At 41.2% G+C, this 20,111-nt stretch overlaps 1 protein-coding gene across 9 annotated transcripts; it reads left to right on the top strand.

Moving 5' to 3' along the window:
• The first annotated feature begins 213 nt into the window (after positions 1 to 213).
• ssbp3a (single stranded DNA binding protein 3a) lies at positions 214 to 19,520 on the top strand. 9 transcript variants are annotated; one of them, XM_030775888.1, is made up of 18 exons: positions 214 to 269; positions 832 to 904; positions 1,102 to 1,163; positions 1,563 to 1,647; positions 13,388 to 13,477; positions 14,683 to 14,757; positions 16,069 to 16,128; positions 16,439 to 16,505; positions 16,962 to 17,035; positions 17,664 to 17,725; positions 18,008 to 18,056; positions 18,195 to 18,230; positions 18,336 to 18,399; positions 18,486 to 18,556; positions 18,684 to 18,753; positions 18,897 to 18,925; positions 19,051 to 19,152; positions 19,273 to 19,520. In XM_030775888.1, the coding sequence occupies exons 1-18, from the start codon at positions 214 to 216 to the stop codon at positions 19,300 to 19,302; spliced, it is 1,155 nt and encodes a 384-aa protein (XP_030631748.1). In that variant the 3' UTR covers positions 19,303 to 19,520. The 9 variants fall into 9 exon arrangements, with proteins under 9 accessions (XP_030631748.1, XP_030631751.1, XP_030631750.1 ...); XM_030775891.1 differs by lacking the exon at positions 14,683 to 14,757; XM_030775890.1 differs by lacking the exon at positions 14,683 to 14,757 and having other exon boundaries at positions 17,640 to 17,725.
• The last annotated feature ends 591 nt before the right edge of the window (positions 19,521 to 20,111 follow it).

Below are 20,111 nucleotides of genomic sequence, written 5' to 3'. Positions count from 1 at the left end.
GGGATAACGGGATTGTTACGTGAGGTAATGCGAAACCGATTGGTAAATCTAAATGTCAATCATCTACAGCAGGTTACCGCCCACAGCGCATGCTGTGACCAGGGTCGGTTGAACTGCACTATCGCAATAGGATGGGGTCACGGGCGGGCTACACGTTGACAGCTGGAACATAGGGAAAGCATCGCGGGCAAACGATCGTATTCAGTGCAAGCAATGTTCACGAAAGGGAAAGGCACTGCGGTGCCCTCGGACGGACAAGCTCGGGAAAAGTAAGCCTTGGAATCCTTCATCCACCTTGTGTACACGTACGATTAATTGTGTTGTCTCTGCTATTTATGTTTCCGCCGAGTGTACATAGTGGAGCGGCAGTTAAGATTTCTGAAAGCGGGTACTCCGAATTAAAAATTGAATGAAATACGGTTCCCGTTTCCTCTTCTTGTACTGTCGGATGGGAGCCGCTCTCTCCTTTAATTGAATCACACTTACCTGAAATTCTGAAATCTTTTTGCCCGTTCACTTCAGCCGTGATCATTTTCCGCGTAATTTATGAACATAAATATTGCGTTGACGCCCACTACGTACTAATCTTCAGAACCAATGCTTTGTTTGAATTTACGGTTCAGTTTTATTTGTGCATCCATCGCTGCACTGTCAAGTAACTTGTTTTTCAGAGGCGCAGTGTGAAGAGCGATCCTGAAAATTGGACGTAGTTTATGCATGTATATGGAAGTAAACTGTGTTTTAAAGGTGTCTCTGATTGATGTGATAGCTTTGTTTAAGAGTAACACGGACAGTAATCCGTGACCTCAAGTGATTATTTTAATCTTACAGGTTGGCGTTATACGTCTATGAATATTTGCTACACGTTGGGGCTCAGAAGTCGGCACAAACATTTTTATCAGAGGTGAGGGAATCCCATTGTCAATTTGTTTACGCAGGATTTGACCCTTACATTCAGCAGTTGTCTTTGTTCAGTTTGACGTCCTCCATTTTGATTACCCTCTTGCCCTCTTACCCTCCTAAAACTGTCTCCTTTGTGTTATGCTCTTAAATAATGACATTTTTTTCTACTGTGCCGTAACCTGTTAATTTTTCACGTAGATAAGATGGGAAAAGAACATCACTCTAGGGGAGCCACCAGGTTTCCTTCACTCGTGGTGGTGGTAAGTTTCCCCTATTCTCATTTTTTTTTTCAGAAGCAAGACTGTCCAGACCACCTTGTACCTGCTCTGTAGCTGTGTGCAATATCAGGGTTCATTCCAGAACTGTTTAACCGACTGTGTTTTTGGGCAATCCAGATAAGCCCATAATTCAGCAGCTTTGTCATGCAAATAAAGTTTGTTTGGTTATCACATTTTGTGATGTAATTTAATTGGATCATGAATTTTGAACAATCCTCTACCCATTTGCTCCATGTCCAGATGTAAAAAGGGGCAGCAGGGCTAAAATGCTGAAATGTTTTGTTATTTAGAATCGATAGTGTATCAAAAAAAAGCGCGGCACACTGTCTCACACCATGGCGCAGTCTGAGTGGTATCTGAAATGTTCTTGATATCTCACAGTGTATTTTGGGACCTGTACTGTGCGGCGCCGGAAAGAAGGGACACGTGTGAACACTCCAGTGAAGCGAAGGCCTTCCATGATTATGTGAGTTTCTCCACACTGTATGGTTCTTCACCTTATTCAGGAGGTGATTATCGTCATCAAACATGATGGTCTGGAATATTCTCACTGCCTGATTCTGGGGAAGCCACTGTGTTTTACAGAGAGTTTAGTGAATTTTGAGAATGGTTTGAAAATTGAACTTTTACAAGACACATCATTTGTCTGATTCATGAATATTTGATTGTGTATTGCCTGATGAAGTCTAATTGAGATGTGTTTTTCCACCAAAAGGAGTATAAAATGCCTTAATCAGAATATAGAAAAGCTTTCGTGTGTTCGTGTGACTCTTTATAGTACTTGTTGTTTCAAGCCATGGGACCTGTGAGTTTGATCATGTGATTTAAGACACAGTATTTCAAATGTTAGTCATCTGTTCATTTTGCAGTCAGAGGAAATGTTCTTCTCGTGTCGGATGCACTAAGAATAACTGTTAAATTATTGAACAGGTAGTTGATGCTCTGATGACGATGCATCAGCTGGCCATATTCCTCAGGATAAAGTTGTCTTGTGCTTAACACAGGCAACTTTTAAAAGCAGTTTAAGTTGGGTTGCTGATCAGGAAGCTTTGTGAGTTTTCAGAAATCACTTTCAACCATATTTTTCATGTTTTCTTTAGTCTTTTGGGTCCTGGATTTTAGACATGACTGGGTCTTGCAGTATTTTTGATATATCACATTCTGGATACGAAACATTAATGTGTAATCATTTTCTTTTTAGTGCTTTGTTAAGGAAGAATGAGTGTGTCTAGAGGAGCCTAAAAATGCAGTTGTTTGCTTTGTTTGTATTAGTCACTGGTGTGGTTTGTGCCATAGGCATTTCTTGAACACTGAATTGAAAATAACATTCTCTTCAGCTCTTAGATTAAAAATTGGAGTATGTGCCTGTTACTTTTAATTAAGTATGAATTATATGGTTGTCTTGAATCAAAATTTTTTTTTGCTGTTAAAAATTCGAACGTAGATTCATTTGAATTATATTGGCTGTGGTTGGATGGAATCTTGCCTCTGTTTAATTGGGTATGAAAACCACAGTGGTGTATTGTTGCAAAATGAAACTTTTGGCCCCTTTTATTTGCCATTTCTTTATTCATTTATCGGGAAGTGGTAAAGGGATGTGGACCTCATCCCATTTTGTCAATCTGTCAGTGTTGTGACTAATGGGATATTAATGGCATGACTTCTGATATTTGACACATAAACTAGTCTCACACAAATCTCCCTCAAAATCCAGAGTTCTAAAATGCTGCACATGTTCTTAGGGTGGATTAAGTTGAATAAGCTGCTTGGATTTATGTTGTAATTCAGTATTGTAGAGCATTGGCACTCATTCCAGACGCTTGATCAAAGATTACGTAATCCTCACACTACAACAAGTGCAATGGCAAGACTACATTGGCACTCCCTATCAAAATCTATGTTTAATTAGACAATCGTACGTTGCATATATTTCTCTTTGGAAGCATACGTATTTTACCATTATTTTGAAACAAGTTTTTTTATTTTTTTTTTATTTCAGATTGTATTCAATATTCCTGTGACGTAGACACTACTTTATAAGGCCCTGTGCCAGATTGTCAGCATTACTAATAAGACTACTGATTTAAGACAGGCCTAGCCCTTTAAAACCAGAAATAACTGCCAGTGTGGTGTTAGGGGCGTGGGGGAGGGGAGGCTCACAGGACCTGATAATGGTGAGCTTTGCTTTTGCTTTTTAGCTTTTTAACCCTGACACAGCAGGAAAGGAGGAGCAAGCGTGTGGCCTGCACCTCCTCCCCTGCAGCGGAACTCCTTGTGGGGGAGAAACCACTCTCTGTACAGTGCGTAGCCACAGAGAGAGTATAAACCCGGTAGAGGTTTAACAGTTTGGTTTCACTAGAGCTATATGCCCCCCCATCTCTGTGAACATTTATACATTACAAGTAACAACAATGCATGTGTGAGGTCTAGTGGTCTCTTGAGCTGACACAGACTTGTGCATACTGCTGTCTAGATGTGCATTTACTTTATATGAATCCTGAGAGGTTGTGACGCTTAACATCTGAGATGAATCGTTGGGTGTCATTAAAACATAGTTTCATTCAGCGTAATCTTTAACTTTGCTTGAAAGGTCTACGGTATCTGTTAGAGGTTTTAAATTTCATGGGCCAGACCTTTCAGCTTTGTACGTTCCCTTGCACCTCTGGCTGCAATACAACCATTGATTTCTTTCTCCCTGGTCATTATGAGTGTGAACAGCATTAAGCCTGTGTGTATTCTCTAATTATATTAACACAGATTGATGGCTTTGATCAATCAGAGGTGCTAAGTTTCCAATGTGAGGTCAGACGTGGACTCTCCGTCTTCAGTGTCTCTTGGGTCTTTACTTGTGACACACACACACACACACACACACACAAATTCACATAGACACACACATCCCTCCCTCTTTTCCTCCCTGTTTACCCCTCCCTCAGGCTAATGTCTGTGTTTGTTCACTACTCTGACATGAAGGGTACACAACTGTCACAAAAAGGATCAACTCTTGAGGAGCTTGTGTGTGTGTCTGTGTCTTTGTGTGTCTGTGTGTGTGTGTACACTTGTGCCTGTGTATTTACATGGCTTACTGTCCTCCCTTTCTTTCACAGATGAAAAGACTGGTGATATTTGGGGGAGGGGTTGTTAATGGAAACAATAGAGGTAGCAAGTGTCTTGAGCCTCACTCTTTGTCTGATGTGTGCTTCTAATTAGAGTAGTCTACTGCGTGTTAAAACCTGTTTTTACCCAGTAAGAAGCAAATCAATATTTTCATGATGTTGAAGTAAGTCCTAACTCGACAATAGGGGCATTTCATCGTCCTCATTGTTGGTGAAATCTTTTTTTTTTTTTTTCCATGGGAAACAGGGGATCATAAAAGTAAAAAGCAGCTTTGTTTCAGTCTTGTCTAAAGAGCATACAAGCAACAGAGGGGAATGGAGAGCAGAGGAAGGAAGTGAGTAGAGAGAGAGAGAGAGAGGTTTCTGCAGGGCAAAGGGAGAGAGGGAGAGCAGGACGTAGGGGTGGGGGAGGGGTGTCAGACGAGGACTTGGCTAAAGCCTCACAATGTTTTTTTGTTGTTGTTGTTGTTTTTTGTTTTTTGTTTGTTTTCTTGCATAGTGTGAGCCACGCAGACAAAATCAATATAAAGAGCCGGGAAGAGGTCTGACGACGCGTGGTAAACGTGTTCGTATTAAATCTGACGTGGGAGATGGCAGTAATCGCGTGTATGTTTGTGGATATGTGTATGTGGGTGGGTGGGTGGGTGAGTGGGTGGAGAGGGCGGGTTAATTAGTTTGTTTGCTGATAAGAGGGCTCCCGTTTTTTTGGCTCGGCTTGGTAAGTTGTGTGGACACGCTGAGACAGGAGTGGTTAAAAAGGCGGCCTTCTGCTTCTCAGCTATTCCAGGAATTTCCTTGGCTCCTTTTTTTTTCTGGAAGGGGACTTTTGCTTGACTGTTGTTTTCCCGACTAGGTGGAGGTGGAGATGAGGTGGTGGTGCTTGGGGGGTGGGGGTGGGGGGGGGGCGCAGTCTACGGAAGAGAGGGGGTTGCATGGCATTTCAGTCTGTAGGGGGTTGGAATGCCTGAACTAGGCTTTGGAGCTTTGACTGTGGCAGGGGGAGGTGCTGATATGTCTGAATTTCTCATGATGTTGTTGAGTTTAGTGTTGTTCAATGTTTGGGCCTCTTATCAACACAGAGACTCCAAACTGAACGCGCATCTCTTCTTTCTGCTTCTGTACTGTCTTTCGTTTTCAGTTTTTTTCAAGCGTATTTTTTTTATCTCTTAACACACTTATTCCATTTTCCTGTGTTAAGAGTTATTTCAGTAAATGATATATGATCTCCCTGTTATTTCTCTTTGCACTGTTTTGTGGCTCTCTACGTTAGCTACAAATGGTTTGTTATTGCAAGTGTGGTGGTCGGTATGATAACAGTATGAATTCAGTCTTCCCTCTGCTTTAAACCCCAAAAATGAGCTCAGTGACAAAATGACAAATGAAATGTTTGTTACATCGTTTTTACGGTGCTTATTTGATACAGTTAAAAGGCACTGGAAAAAAACTCCTATGCATTATATTAAAGAATGCAAAATTTATCTATTTAGTCATGATGAACTCATTTTAGGGTAAAGGCTCGACTAACATTTACTCACTGATACGCACACACTCGTTTATGTTATGTGAGTATGTGCATGTGAGTGAGATGGTTGCCATGACAGCAGCACCTCAGGCAGGTGGCAGGTGACCTGGGTGGTCGGCACTGACATAGTACACTGTGCTTACGGCACACTGTTCTAACTGCACCCCCTTTTTTACAATATATGTGATGTCTGAACAAATTCCTGTAAGGCTCTGACTAGAGTCATTCTCCATACACGTCTGTTTAGAAACATTTATTATGGTTTCCAGGCAGGCCAATAGACTCTACTTTCTGCTCGTCAGGGGGTCGATGAAAGATTTGTCCAAGGAAATGATGCAGTACACAGTAAATGACTCAGAGAATTATGACCTAAGAATGATACCGTGGGCAAGACACTTCATTAAAGATACATGAAAGGATTATGCCTTTTTTTGTTCCAGTTTTGACTGTTCATTTCTACATATTTGATTTTTAGAGCTTATAGATACACAACACATATCTTCTTTCGAAATGTCTTTTCTTTGTATTGCCGTTGTCAGTGTTTTCAATGCTGTTCATTTCTGTATTTACAGAGCTCAGTTTTAAGTTAGGTATCTTATTCCTGCTACAGTGCTGTGTATGGACAGAGGGTATTATTTGCAGTTGCTGCTGCTCACTGGAGCTTAATTGATGTGCGTTGTTGGTTGATTGCTATAGTCAACAGACCTCCTATGTGGTACCATGGAACTGTTATCTTGTGTGTGGAGCAGTCCTGCATCAGCCAGTCTCCATGCATGTTGATTTAACAGTGACTTATCTTTGATTATCATTCATGCATCATTCATCCAATATTGGACTGATCTAAACCATCGATGTTGACATAGCCAGTCCAACAAAACAAATCAATCAACAAATTAGAAACGCGTGCAGTTTTGTCAGCTGTAATATATTATTTGCTGAAAACCAGTCTGCTCCTGTCTTTTCCAGTATGTTAATTTCGTGTTTTCCAATAAGCAGATTTGGAGACACATTTAAATATTTGCATTTTGCGTTTACACAGATGTTGTTTCTGGACTGTTGTCCGACCCTTCACACACTCAACCTTTCCTCTTAGAGACCCTTGTTTTGCATTTTGTGGCTTAATTGCCATTAATGGGGCTTTTATCACGAAGGTCAAGTAGCCAGGAGTAGTACAATCTAAACTCTCTTCTTCCTCACTAATTACCACAACCCTCAGACTGAGAGAGAGAGAGAGAGAGAGAGAGAGCTCTTAAGAGTCATCCATTTACTGAGTGATTTCTCAAAATAGCGTTTAGGTCAAATGTTCCAAAAAAGCCGCGGAACCCTCCGTCTGAATTATTTATGCGTAGCCGACCGTGTTTACAATCTTATCAATGCAAACATTAGTCCGTGTGAGGCGGGAGCCGAGGAGCCGGCTCTCAACTCATGTCTGTGTTTCTCCTGCTGCTTTTTAGTATGAGGCTTATGCTTGAGCAACCTAGAGCTGTGAATCCATCAGTGGAACCCCCTCGAGCATAGTCAGTGTGTTCGCCAGCCGGTGCCGTCAGATTCCCCAGCGGAGCGTCTGATAAGCGGACGCGCCCGAGGGGGGGGAAAGGAGGGTGCCATGGTTACGGCAGGGCTGGACTTCTTCTGTCTACCTCTGGCTAAAGATCAACCTCCAGTCTGTTTCACAGAGTTATTCGCAGCTGTAAAAGAGGAAGAAAATGGAACTTGTCTGGAGGGGGGAGTGACATATGCCTGTTGAGCTGTGGAGGGATGAAGAGAGGGAATGGGGGGAGAGGGGAGAGTAGCGGCAGATGGAATAAGGGGCGTTCTCGTTTGAAGTCTGCCTCTCCCTGTTGCTCTTCTCTCGACCCTGTCTCCATAAGGAATATCTGTCGATAGTCATTACGCTGCGAGCCTTTCCTTTTTTAGAAAACAAAGAAGGTTTTGACAGGAGGCTATGTGGTATACTGTGCAGTCTATACAAATCTAACTCATCTGTTTTGTAATGTTTGTATTGATGGAAGCCTCAGAGGTAATAGAAGGGGAGTTGATCAGTACTGCCCTACCCGTTTAACGATCCGTCCTGTTGATCTGTTTTCTTATGCTCAGGCAAGTGTCATTTTGTGCAAATTGCATTAATATCATGTTCCAGGGATATCTCAGAATCGAAATATAACACCGGTTTTTATCGGTGTAATAAAACGGCCTCTCATGAGGCTTTCTGAGATTTCCACTAGATCCCACAGGGCATGGCTAAATTCTGAAGTCCTGTCAATCATTAATGAATCGCCACGGGGATGGGGCGGCTTGCTCCTCAGATCCAGCAGGAAGCTGTGCCTGAGGCTGCAGTCTGAACCTCCCTCTTTCTCCAATCACCATTTCTTTTAAAAATAACATGCCCCGCAGGTCTGTGGAGGCCCAAAAAAATGATTTCTCACACCTAGCTTATGCGAACTCGCCGAAAGGCATTTCGTGTTATTATTTGATAATCGTTTAACCCCGTGGTCTGTCGGGTCTTATCTGAGATGATGTCAGACGTGTTGATGGCGTCAGATTAAAGGGGCTTTGTTACCAGGCAGATGGCACTCATCCACATGCACAGTGACGAGGAGAGTGTGATCTTTCTGAGTGCCGCTGGCTATCTCTCAACGTGGAGAGCAAACGTGTGAATAAGCAAACCAGCAACACCTGTCCTGAGTGAGAGACAAAGCAAAACAGGATGGTGCATTTTGACTTTTAAATGGCTTCTCTTTGATAAGATCCATATTATGCAAAGTAATGTCCACATATTTCTATTCAAGAAGCTGGGGGAAATGTGGTTAGTGAATTGTGTCAGCGTGGCTCTTAGCCTACGGTACGGTCTTCTCTAGAGCGACAAATTTATTTAGCGATAAGCGCGCCTTTGACGTTTTCTACACTTTCCAATTTCGGGCCAGTACGTGGTCTTGTTGTTATTATAAATGTGATGCTAAGCTTTGTTCTGCTCTGCTCTCTGAAGAGTCCAGAGTAGCTTACCATAATGTTCTGTCAATATGTCCATAGTCGTATTAGCTCTAGACCTCCGTGTCATTTAAACAGTCTGTAGGTGCTTATTATACCCAGGGGGAAAAGCATATTTTATTGTCACCAGTAGCAAAACTTGCCTGTTGTCGCTGAGGTCAATGTAAGATGAGGACGTAATCATGTTACAAGGTGAACTGAAGGTAAATCTCTCCGTGTCTGTCCCTGCGTCTCAAGTGCTCTTCATCCTCTGCTTCATGGAATTCATCATTTCTAGGGCAAATGAAAAGTGCATCTAAGCATATGATGCCCTAGTTAGACTTTGCATTTAAAGTCCAGTCTATCAAAATGAAGATTAAAAAGATGACTGGCAGATGTAGCTTACATGAATCTGACATTACATGTTCTCAGCTCCATCTTTCTCTCGCTCTCTTTCACTTCCCCGTAGTGCCCTACTCGTGTTTACCATGTTATAAATAAACCTGTTTTGTCTCAATTTTTTTTTCCATGCAGGTTTATTGAGTGTTTATCTGTATTTGTGGAAATGCAAGAGTGGTTCAAATTAAAAGAGCATAAAAAGAAAGAACCAAACAAACAACCAACCAACCCCCACCTCCCCTCATATTCTCAAACTGTCTGTGAAATAGTTAGTCTTTAGCATTGTCCTACCTTTTTTCAGTGCAGTTCATTAACTATGAATAAAGGAGAAATGCTCTTAGTTATGACTATTGTCTCAAAATAAAAGTCAAGTTTTTATATTACATGGACATTTCATTCCACTTCTTCTGTTTTCTCGTGGATTAGCCTCATATAACTGCTCTGTGCTACCTTATTTAATCCCCCGAGGAGGGACGGTCCCAAGTCGTTCTAAATCCTTTTTTTAAATGAGTCTAGAATGGAGACTAAGCAACGAGCAAAAGGGAAACCAGGAAATGGAGGCCTGGGTGTTGACTGCTTGTTTAGATGGAGCCATTCTCACAGATCTCTGGTAATGCAGAGAGCCTCCAGACAGGAGTGTTTCTTCCTCCTCTACAGGGGTCTGAGATGGACGTGATAAGAGTGATTGATACAGGAAGCTGGACAGAGCTGTGGTCTCCACTATTCTCTGTTTTATTGTTTCTCTGCAAGCTCACTGAAATGTAATATTCTCAGTTAACCATTTACCTACCTATAGCTTTTTCTTAGTATCCAAATGCAAAATGTTACTGGATGTTATTGTGCAGTGTAATTCTCGTGGAACTGAGTGTTTGACGTTGGCCTTCTCGTGACAACGTTGGTTGAGCAGAGCTACTTTGGCACCTCCTATGAGGCTTTACTATCTCTGCTTGTTCTCCCTTGCCCGCCTGCCTGCCTGTGGTTCAGCCCCTGCTGTTAGCTTTCTCAGTCACACAGGATGTATATTTAGATGTGGTCCAATCAGCACTGTTTTGCTGCTGTGACTGTCAGACAGATGTTGCCTCGGGCTAGTCCACAGCATTCTATTTACAAACATGGTAATAGCCAGATTTCCTATAGCCTTAGGCCATACTCACAAAGCACATTCTCTACTTCTCAAAGCTTGCAGCCTTTTTTTTTTTTTTTTACAGATATAGTTTTTCAAAATTGCTTTCTTCCCCCAATCTTCAGCTTTCCCTTCACCACTTCATCTTGACACAAGTGTCCTGTTTCTGGACTCATTTTTTGAAATATGTTGCTGTATTAAGGCAAATAATAATGTCTTTGATGACTCACTCCCTGTGTCTGGAATCTTTTATTCACGTCTTTTATTACTTTGGGCCATCAAGTTCTCGATATTCACACCAAGAAGATTAGGTTAGGCAGGCAGAGAAATGTTGTCGGTTGTCTCCTCTGACCTAATTCAGGAACCACAGGGGATTGGTAGGTGATGGTTAAATATATGTAGAGTCATAGTCTTCAAATGGCCCTAAAATGCAAACTCATCGTCGGTTTTTAATATGAATTTGTATGAATGTTAAGAAGTTCACCCTGCATATGTAAGACTCAACATTTTCCAGTTTGGCCACTTTTTTCCCCCAATGTACACAGGTGTAGGGGTTGTTTCTATGTTATTGTCCAAACTGTAAAAAATAGCTGGCTGTCTTCAGTGACCTCTTACAAGAATGCCCATGAAATCATTCTGCACACGTCAAGACTGGGCATTGGAGAGCAGTGCACCAAATGATTTTATGATAAATTTGATGTATTTTCAGTGGTTAAATTAAAGATTACCATAAAGCTGTAATCGCTAAAGTCCTGTTTTTGCAAGTAATGATCCCTATTGCTAAGGGGTCTTCTAGGAGCGAGCTCACCGTGGAACTCTGGACCTATTAATGTGCTGGATATTTCAGTCATCAGCATTTTGCGCTGTTGATCTAAAAGTCAATTTTAGACGCGTTCAGAAAAGTAGAACAAAGCAGAGTAGACTAAGAACACTAAAAGTTTAAACCTCAAGCTGAGATGTTAAAAATACAATAGCCAGATTAACACTGATAAGACGTATATTTATCTTGAAACACAGTTATACATTTCCTGTAGGTTAGACACATTGCTCCTTTTTTTCATTTCAAACATCCTAAGGCACCTCGTGGCCAGTCAGTGCTGGAGCCCTGAAATTGCTGTCTTTAACTATATTTTTCTTTTTTCTTTTTTTTTTTATTAAGGACATTGCGTGTTTTCACATGGTCGTTTCAGGATGTATTCAGTACTTCCTGTTGCTCTGCTGGGTAGTAGATTTCTAAGAAAAAAAAAAAGCCACAGCTCTCAGCAATAAAGACTTTTCTAAAGAGCAGTATCACAAGAAAAAAAAATTTCAAACCATAAATTGAGATCAACATTTTTTTTTATATATATCTGTTCAAGTTAATACTTAACGTTTCCCAGAGTGGTAAATGTACACTGATAAATAAAGCCATAAAATTTTGTTGCGTATCCACATCATCGCCTTTCAGCAGGAGCAGCTGTAACAAGATGAGCTGCTTACTGGGATTTCACTTTAAGATGTTGCCTTACCTGCTTTAAGTCCCTTAAGTCGTGACCTTTGTTATAATCAGCTTTCATATACTCGCATGAGGGACTGGGCCCAAGCTTGTGTAGCAACTGCAGAGGGGATTGAAATTGAGACATTGTTCCAATTAGACAGAGCTAACTTACTGGAGTTACCTGCAGCTTAGTGCTGTTATCACCACATAATAGAAACTTGTTGGGGGCAGTAAGATAGTGACTTGTCTGTATGAAATGAGCTTCTTTTGGGTCTGGCTAGGTTAGTTTTCTGGTCTTAATGCCCTGTGCTTTGTTGGTCATTTAGAGCGTTATTGCTGCTATTTGTCAGCATGATAGGTTCAGTTCATACACAACTGCTGCAGCGCACTTAACTGACAAAGTCCTCCGACTGAAACAGCAAGAGGAATATGGATTTTGTTTGGGAGGCGAACAGCCACTTATTAAACTGAGACGCATTACGTTCTGATGGGAGGCTGGGTGATGCACTTAAATTGAATTGGGCTGTTCTCTGCAGTTCCTGAGAAACAGCACTGTAGTTTTCCATTGAATGAGTGAACAATGAACTGAATGAACAATGAATTTGTTTACCTATTTAATATTTCTTACCTATTAGCCCCCTACTTGAAATAAAAAAAAAACCCAGACCAAACGCATTAATTTTTAAGCTTAAAGTCAAGATAAAACAGGCTTTGAATGGAAACTAGATGTATGGTATGCAATGTAAGCAGAATGAGGTTATTATTCTTGATATGCTTGCTATAACTGAAATGTCTCTTTGGAAGCCAGAATTAGATCAAAAACCATACCTAACCATGCATCATTTCACATGTGGTGTCTAAAAGCTAGTTAAGTATTCTATTCCCAAAAGCTTGTGTTGAATGCAAGGTATGTCAATTTATCTGAATATGTTGTTCATCAAATGAGTTATCTGCAATGATGAACATGAGCAGTGTTCAAACAGACATTGTTTTTGCTGACACAGCTGTTTTTCCTGCTCGCATTTTATCAGATAAGAGGGGAATTCTTAAAACATGCCACAGCCTGTTGATTATTTAAGTTTAAGGAATGAAACAAGCACACATGCTAACTTAAGCTAGCATAAGACATTACAGTTTTGTACTGACTGACTAGTGCTTTTCTGTCATCTTTTACAAAGCTTTTCATGTGCAGTCCTATATATCTGCAGTTGTACCGGATTGTCATGACTACTTAAATGTTTTTATGAATTACTATGTAATGATTCATTGTTGTGTGTTGTGTGTGATGAAGTTCTCATTTGGGGTCAAATACAATGCTAAATTTGAATGAGCACTCTGTGAATCAGTGGAGTATACAATGAAATGTAGGAATATACTGTTCACGATGCATCATTATGTTACGTTATGTTTCATTTTGTCATGTCGTGTTATATTTTACATTTATTCATTTTAATCCAAGGTAATTTACATGTGACACAAAATACAATCCAACTCAATGTCAATGTCATGTGACGTTAAGTTACGAAGATGCCTGTGTCACTCGGTTTCGACCCGCACCCTTTGTTTTTTTTATTTACTTTATTTGTGTTTTTATTTTGACAGAGCGCTGCAGCAGCGCCCAGCCCCGTGCTGGGGAACATGCCCGCGGGTGATGGCATGCCGGGTGGTCCAATGCCCGCAGGGTTTTTCCAGGTGCGTCTTTCCCCATCAATCATCTTTAACCTTCTTTCACCACCACCATCAGTCACACCGCCTCTAACTATGGCCCATCATCTCAACACAACACACACACACACACACATTCATATACACGTGCCATCAGAGCTCTGGTAGAGCACACAACGGGGCCATTATGTCTGTGTTCTGGTCATCTGCATCTGCAGGGACTCTGTTTGATTACAACCATTAGCAGCTAATGGCAGTGGGCTTCTTTTTTTTTTTTTTTGAATTCTCAAAGTATGCTTATTATTACCAGCAGAGCCAGCTCTCAGCCTACACAACAGGTTCATCTGTGTTCCACTGCAATATTATAATCAGCTAAAGTGTTAGATTACCAGCGATGGATGCTTTTTAAAAAGGAGGTGACATATAAATCAAGTGATAGAAGTTCTGGAGTATGTATTTGGATATTTATTGTAATTTAGTCTTTGGTTTGGTCTGTGGAGCGGCCAGGGCCTGATAAAAGCATTCTGGGAAAACACTCATCTCACCGGGGATCAGATTATGATGTTCCCAGCGTTGTTAATTGAATTACACACAAGACCCAGTATAGCTTTCACTCAAGCATGGAAAGTTGTACACCAAGACAAAGCAGAGTCCATTATGCTAGTGTTAAGCCATGCATCAGTGGCCACAGTGAAATGTGACACAAGGCCAGTCAGTAGCAACATGCAGAACTATTGAGACCCTACTGCCCCCTAATGGTGGTACTCTTCATTGGTTTACAGTGATGTTGGACATTATTTTGATTGAAGATATGATGCTGCTTTGTTTCTCATTCCTGTTTAAAGTCTGTCTATGAGTCTTATTAGTGATCTTTTTTTTAGTGATGTTTTTTTTAGTTAGGGATCACAGTCATTGTTTTAAGCTGCTGCTTTTGCATGTGTCCTGCACTTTGCTTCAGCATATCACTTCATTTTGCTGTTTGGATACATTTAGAGCAGGCAAGTCTTACTCAGCTTCAGCTCCTCTGTCCTCAGTTGCTTTTAACTCACATTATTTGTTTCCTTCTGCAAATTATTCTTTCACTGTTGTTTTTTTTTCCTTCGTTTTTTTCTTGATCCTTTTGCAAAGATAAATCCTTGCTGCTTGCGCTCTCTCTCTCTCTCTCCCTCTCTCTCTCTCCCCTCTCTCTCTCTCCCCTCTCTCTCCCACTCACACTCCCTCTGGTGCTGCAGGGTCCACCTGGCTCCCAACCCTCTCCTCACTCACAGCCTCCTCCTAACTCTAACATGATGGGTGCTCACGGACAGGTAATACTGCAGATACGCAGGCGCACACACACACACACACACACACACCCATTCAGCTTCCTGTTAATGCTTGTCTGCAAAGAAAATAGCACACACATGCACACACTTTTCATTGCTTACTTTATGACGACAGTATGAGTTTAAGGGACCCCTCCCTGTACACCAAATGTAACTTTGAATTTTGCAGTCAGAGTCTGCTTTTCTAGTCTTAGGTTTATGGATGTGAGTAATATCCCAAATCTAAAGTGCTCACGAGAGTGGAGATGATCAAAACCATGTCTAAAGTCTTTGGCCTGGAGCAGATCTACAAATGGAGAGAATTTAGCAGCTGTTGCTACTTTTCCCAGGAGTGGTTTTCCAACAAAAATCGGTCACAAGAACATGGTATATAATATGAGATGTACCATAGAGTACCAGGTCGCCGTGAAACCCAGAGTAACAACTGAGATCTACTGACCTTTCTTGCTATTGCCAGTTTCAGTACAGGAGTTCAATGAGAGGAAAACACAGAATAAAAATTGTCTATATCTGTTCATAGCTGAATCAAAAGTGGAATTTTGTATTGCGAATGAGCAGGAAATTCCATTGGTGAATGTCAGGGTACCCATTTCTGAGCTGATGCTTGACTAGATGAAGCAGCTTAAAAACAACCTTAAACCAAAGTAAATCTCTGATATAAAGGCCAGAACAGTATAAATATTACATTTTAGAATGGCCTTGTCAAAGTCCTGGTGCTGCTGAAATGGTGCAGCATGCCCTGAAGTAAATAGTTCAGAGCCTAAAAATAGCAGTGAAATCATTTGTAGCAGTTCTTAACAAACAAATGGGCCAATATACCTCATTCTGTCATTCTGTAGTATTGATGATCAGGTATAGAAATGTTGAACAGAAGCCACTGCTGGTAAACCATGTACCACCCGTTACTAAATCTAAATGCTGGATCTGTGTGCTCCAGGAAGAAAGAGAACTATCTGTGTGTTTTAGTTGTTTCACTGGGTTCTCTTTGTCAGTTTTAGTGAGTGAAGGTGAAAATCACATGGTATTTTAATTCAAAGTAGTCTGAAACCACAGTTTTAAAAGGTTCACAATCTATCTCTCACCAGTCTGGATAATGTAACAGACAGCCACACTTACATAGAGACATAGCCACACACACACACACACTGCTGGATGTTGTTTTATGCTTTTGCTTGCAGATTAGCATGTCTGTTCCCTCACTCTCTGTAGCATGCACATGAGTTGTAGAACTGTTAGACGTGTATTAAAAGTACATAATGACTGTTTTGTTTTCCCCCTTGTCTCTCTCTTCAGCCTTTCATGTCTCCTCGGTTTGCTGGAGGGCCCCGACCCCCTATTCGGATGGGGAACCCGGTATGTCAAAAACGTCATTTTAAACACGGTAAAATGTGTCACATACCCGCACCCCTCATAAAGGCCGACATTCTGGAGAGTCTGTCTCACTAAGCTATCACACACAGTGGACATTCAAGGCTCTAAATACAGCCCAGTGCACAGTAGCAGTGCACCCATATACCATGAGAAAAAGGAACTACACATAGAATAGACAGTGTTGTGTGTTGAAGGCTGCCTAGACCGAGATTAGATAACACTGCTCCTTTTGCTTTGCACTCCCACTCTCTCCTACATCGTGTTTTTTATTTTGTTTTTCTTATCACCCAAGCCTCCAGGAGGTGTTCCAGGTGGGCAGTCTTTACCTCCAAATGTGATGGACCCCACGCGGCCCCCAGGTACAGTAAGGTGTTTCATTTCAGCAATTCTGAGGCCAATATACTTTTACCTTCACATCAGTCTCACACTGTGCTACATGAAGCAAAACGAAATAAAACGTGTCCATTGACTGGGGTAAAAAAAAAAAAAAAAAGACACAATCATTCAGAGCCTCATTGACTTTTCATTTTCTATTAAGAGAGTGAATGTCACTTAGGCAGATGGAGAATGTCTAGAGACTTTTTCGCTAATGGACTTTAATTTCCCTCTCACGGTCTTTCTTCTAGTGAAAGATGCATTGTAAAAGTTTTTCAGAGTGCTCAAGTTGGATAGATGAGATAACAGAGCTAGTCGTGACTGATGCCATTGTACATCTGAATCAGCAGTAATGATGATTCTAGGTGATTATTACCACTTTGAAAATGTAGTTAACGTCATTTTTGTTGTCGTTGTTGTTGTTGTTGCTTTTTATCCAGGCCACCCTAACCTTGGACCAATGCAGAGAATGAACCCTCCCCGAGGGATGGGACCAATGGGACCAGGACCCCAGGTAAAGCTGAGGCTCTTTGTGTGTGGCAGCATATCACTGTGTGTCCCTCATAGTGAGATTAGTTGGAGATCAAGTGATCACTGTGGGTTTGTGAGAAGGGAAGTATTGTCTCTTATCATGAAACATGCACCCGAAGGAATTAAACCTCTAAGTCTGTTTGCATGTCTCCTGTGTGGGCTATGGGTTTTTTTTCCCTTCCGTTATCTCTTGTTGATATTTTGTCTGATAGTTTTTTTTTTATCAGTTCACTATAGTTGACTTCCTCTCATGTGTCACACTGCTGTTCCAGAGTCTTCCTTTCCCATCCATGTTCTTTACATTTGCAACATTCTTCCACAAAGTAAAAACTGCTGTGGAGAGATACTGTAAGCTAATGGTAGCATAGCTCACAGTGTCACTAGTCATCTTCTTAGGTTGGGAAAGAACACTGTTAGACTGGCATGTGTATCCATCCATCTACTGTGTATTCAGTCTCTGTTTATCATCATTGTTTCACTGTTCATATACTTGAATCTTTCATTTTCATTTTCATTTCCAAAACTAACCACCTTCTTTTTTTCTCTCTTCTCTCCCTCCTCTCATGGGTGTCCTGTGGTTATGGTAGTCTGATCCTTGGTTATCATTGCAGAACTATGGTGGTGGAATGAGGCCCCCCAACTCAATGGGTCCTGGCATGCCAGGAGTTAACATGTAAGGAGCCTTGTAGGGCCAATTAATATTTCACCTGTCTAACTGGGGATTCACATGTAATTATGTATTCATGTTTTTCAGCTGTGTAGACCAGTATACTGTAGATCTGGATTTTAATGATATAGTCTGAGAAACTGATAGAATATGAATCAATACACTGTGAAACATTCAAAAATATATAGCGTAGCCTGTGATAAAATGTAATCACTTGGGTTTAAAGCTGCAGTCCCAATCCCAATGAATAATGCAAGTTCTGAGACAAGCTTTACTTCCTTCATTTAGGGGACCAGGAACAGGTAGACCATGGCCTAATCCCAACAATGGAAACACAGTAAGAACACCTTCGGCTTGTTCATAAAGATTATTTTCAAATGATATGCCCCCTGTCCTTGCTAAAAGAAACACAGGTAAAAGACTGCAAGAATAGTTTTATGGTATCGTGAAACCCGTTTTTCTCTCCGGTTTACAGATCCCTTACTCATCATCTTCTCCTGGCACATATGTGGTGAGATTTAACCCGTTATCTTTTGGAATCTGCAAATGCTGGAAAAATGTTTTCACCTTGTGTGCTGAGGTTCTGATATCCTGATGATGTCCTCTTCTCTTGAAGGGTCCACCAGGAGGAGCAGGAGGAGGATGCCCCCCAGGAACTCCCATCATGCCCAGTCCAGCAGGTACGCTCCTGCCTTCTCTTTCAGCTTTTGACTCCATGCTGCACTTTGCTGATCTAATGTGAACAACCCCTTTGTTACCCTTGCAGATTCCACTAACTCTGGTGAAAACCTCTACACGATGATTAACTCTGTTCCCCCTGGGGGAAACCGGCCGAATGTGAGTTTAGTCATCTAGACTGTCATTGAGACCAATATGTTCAGTGCAGTCCATTTGTAGAGTGCATTATGACTGTAATACTCTTCTCCTTAGTGTGATTTTTTATCTTCCATATTTTTCTCTGTAGTTCCCTATGGGCCCTGGTTCTGATGGCCCAATGGGGGGCATGGAGCCTCATCATATGAATGGATCATTAGGTAAGACTGCACTCATCATAACCATTGTGGAGGAAATGAGCCTTCTGTAGTTCATTGCGTGCTTTCACATTTAAACTTTGATGCAGAGAATGTCATTTTCCTATAAAAGATGTGTCACTATTTTCTTTCCTCTTTCCCCACAGGATCTGGAGATATAGATGGGCTTCCCAAGGTAGGAATGAACTTGTTTTTTTTTTTTTTTTAAATGACGTGGTTTTTGTGTTTGAGCTCATTGTTTGATTCCTTCGCTCTCCTCAAGTTTAGCTGAAATTTTTAATCTCACCTCCTCACTCTCAGAATTCCCCTAATAATTTGAGTGGCATGAGTAACCCACCTGGAACTCCGAGGGATGATGGTGAATTGGGAGGAAACTTCCTTCACTCTTTCCAAAATGAAAATGTAAGTGTCATATACACAGCAATCTGTATGATTCGTTAGACACTTCAGTGAACATAATAATAAGTATGTATGTCTATGCCTGTGGTGTAACCTTTTTAAACATTTGCACTTTACCACCAGTATTCACCAACCATGACCATGAGTGTGTGACCACTCCAAGACACCCAGGAGAAGAGCCATACCGAGACCCAAGCATGCGTGTGTAAAGGACATTTCCTCAGAGAAGTAGAAAGGCACCTGAGTTCAGTCTTATGCAAAAGCGACGTCTTAGAAGAGCAAAGCCAGTCTATGTGCTCTAAATCAACATGGCCAACAATTTTCTTAAAGACAAAGAACTCAGCCTAAGGAAGGAACTGGAAATGGGCCTACTTTTGTTACAGTAATTTTGTGGCATTTTTTTTTTGTTTTTGGTAAATTTCTTTTTAAGTACAAGACTTGAGTCATCTCTGCCCCAGTGCCAAGTCTCTTTGGCGTCTCCAACAGGATTCTGAGGGCTGGAGCAGCTTTAAATACTTACACTCTTTATGTTCTACACAAGAGGACACTCCAGGAAATTAAGGGCCAGGACCCCACTAAACATGCACTTTGGGTTCTACAGTCACTGTCTAATGACTGGGGATGGCTATTTGTACTCCATCTTTATTACGATTTTAATGATTCCTCAGCTTGGTTAAACAATTGTTTTCTCAGACAGTTACTATGAGTCACACACTGACTGTTTTTAAGTTAACGTAGCTGTCTAATGTCCTGTTCTCTTCTGATCCTCATCATCGACTGAAAGGACCACTGCGGAGGACCACATGGAGATGTCATGATCCTACAGAAAACTCTTCTACTCTCTTTCTCTTCAACAAATTCAGTTTTATAAACCCAACCATTTGGTTTGACAAAGGTGGACAATCGACAGTGAGCAGAGCTGTGCTTTTATCCTTCACAGTTGTCATGTCATCTCTATTTTT

The sequence above is a fragment of the Chanos chanos genome, chromosome 5 (assembly GCF_902362185.1).
Source record: "Chanos chanos chromosome 5, fChaCha1.1, whole genome shotgun sequence".
Lineage (NCBI taxonomy): Eukaryota > Metazoa > Chordata > Actinopteri > Gonorynchiformes > Chanidae > Chanos > Chanos chanos.
The sequence above is the reverse complement of the archived record's forward strand: the minus strand, read 5'-3'. Positions and strand labels throughout refer to the sequence as shown.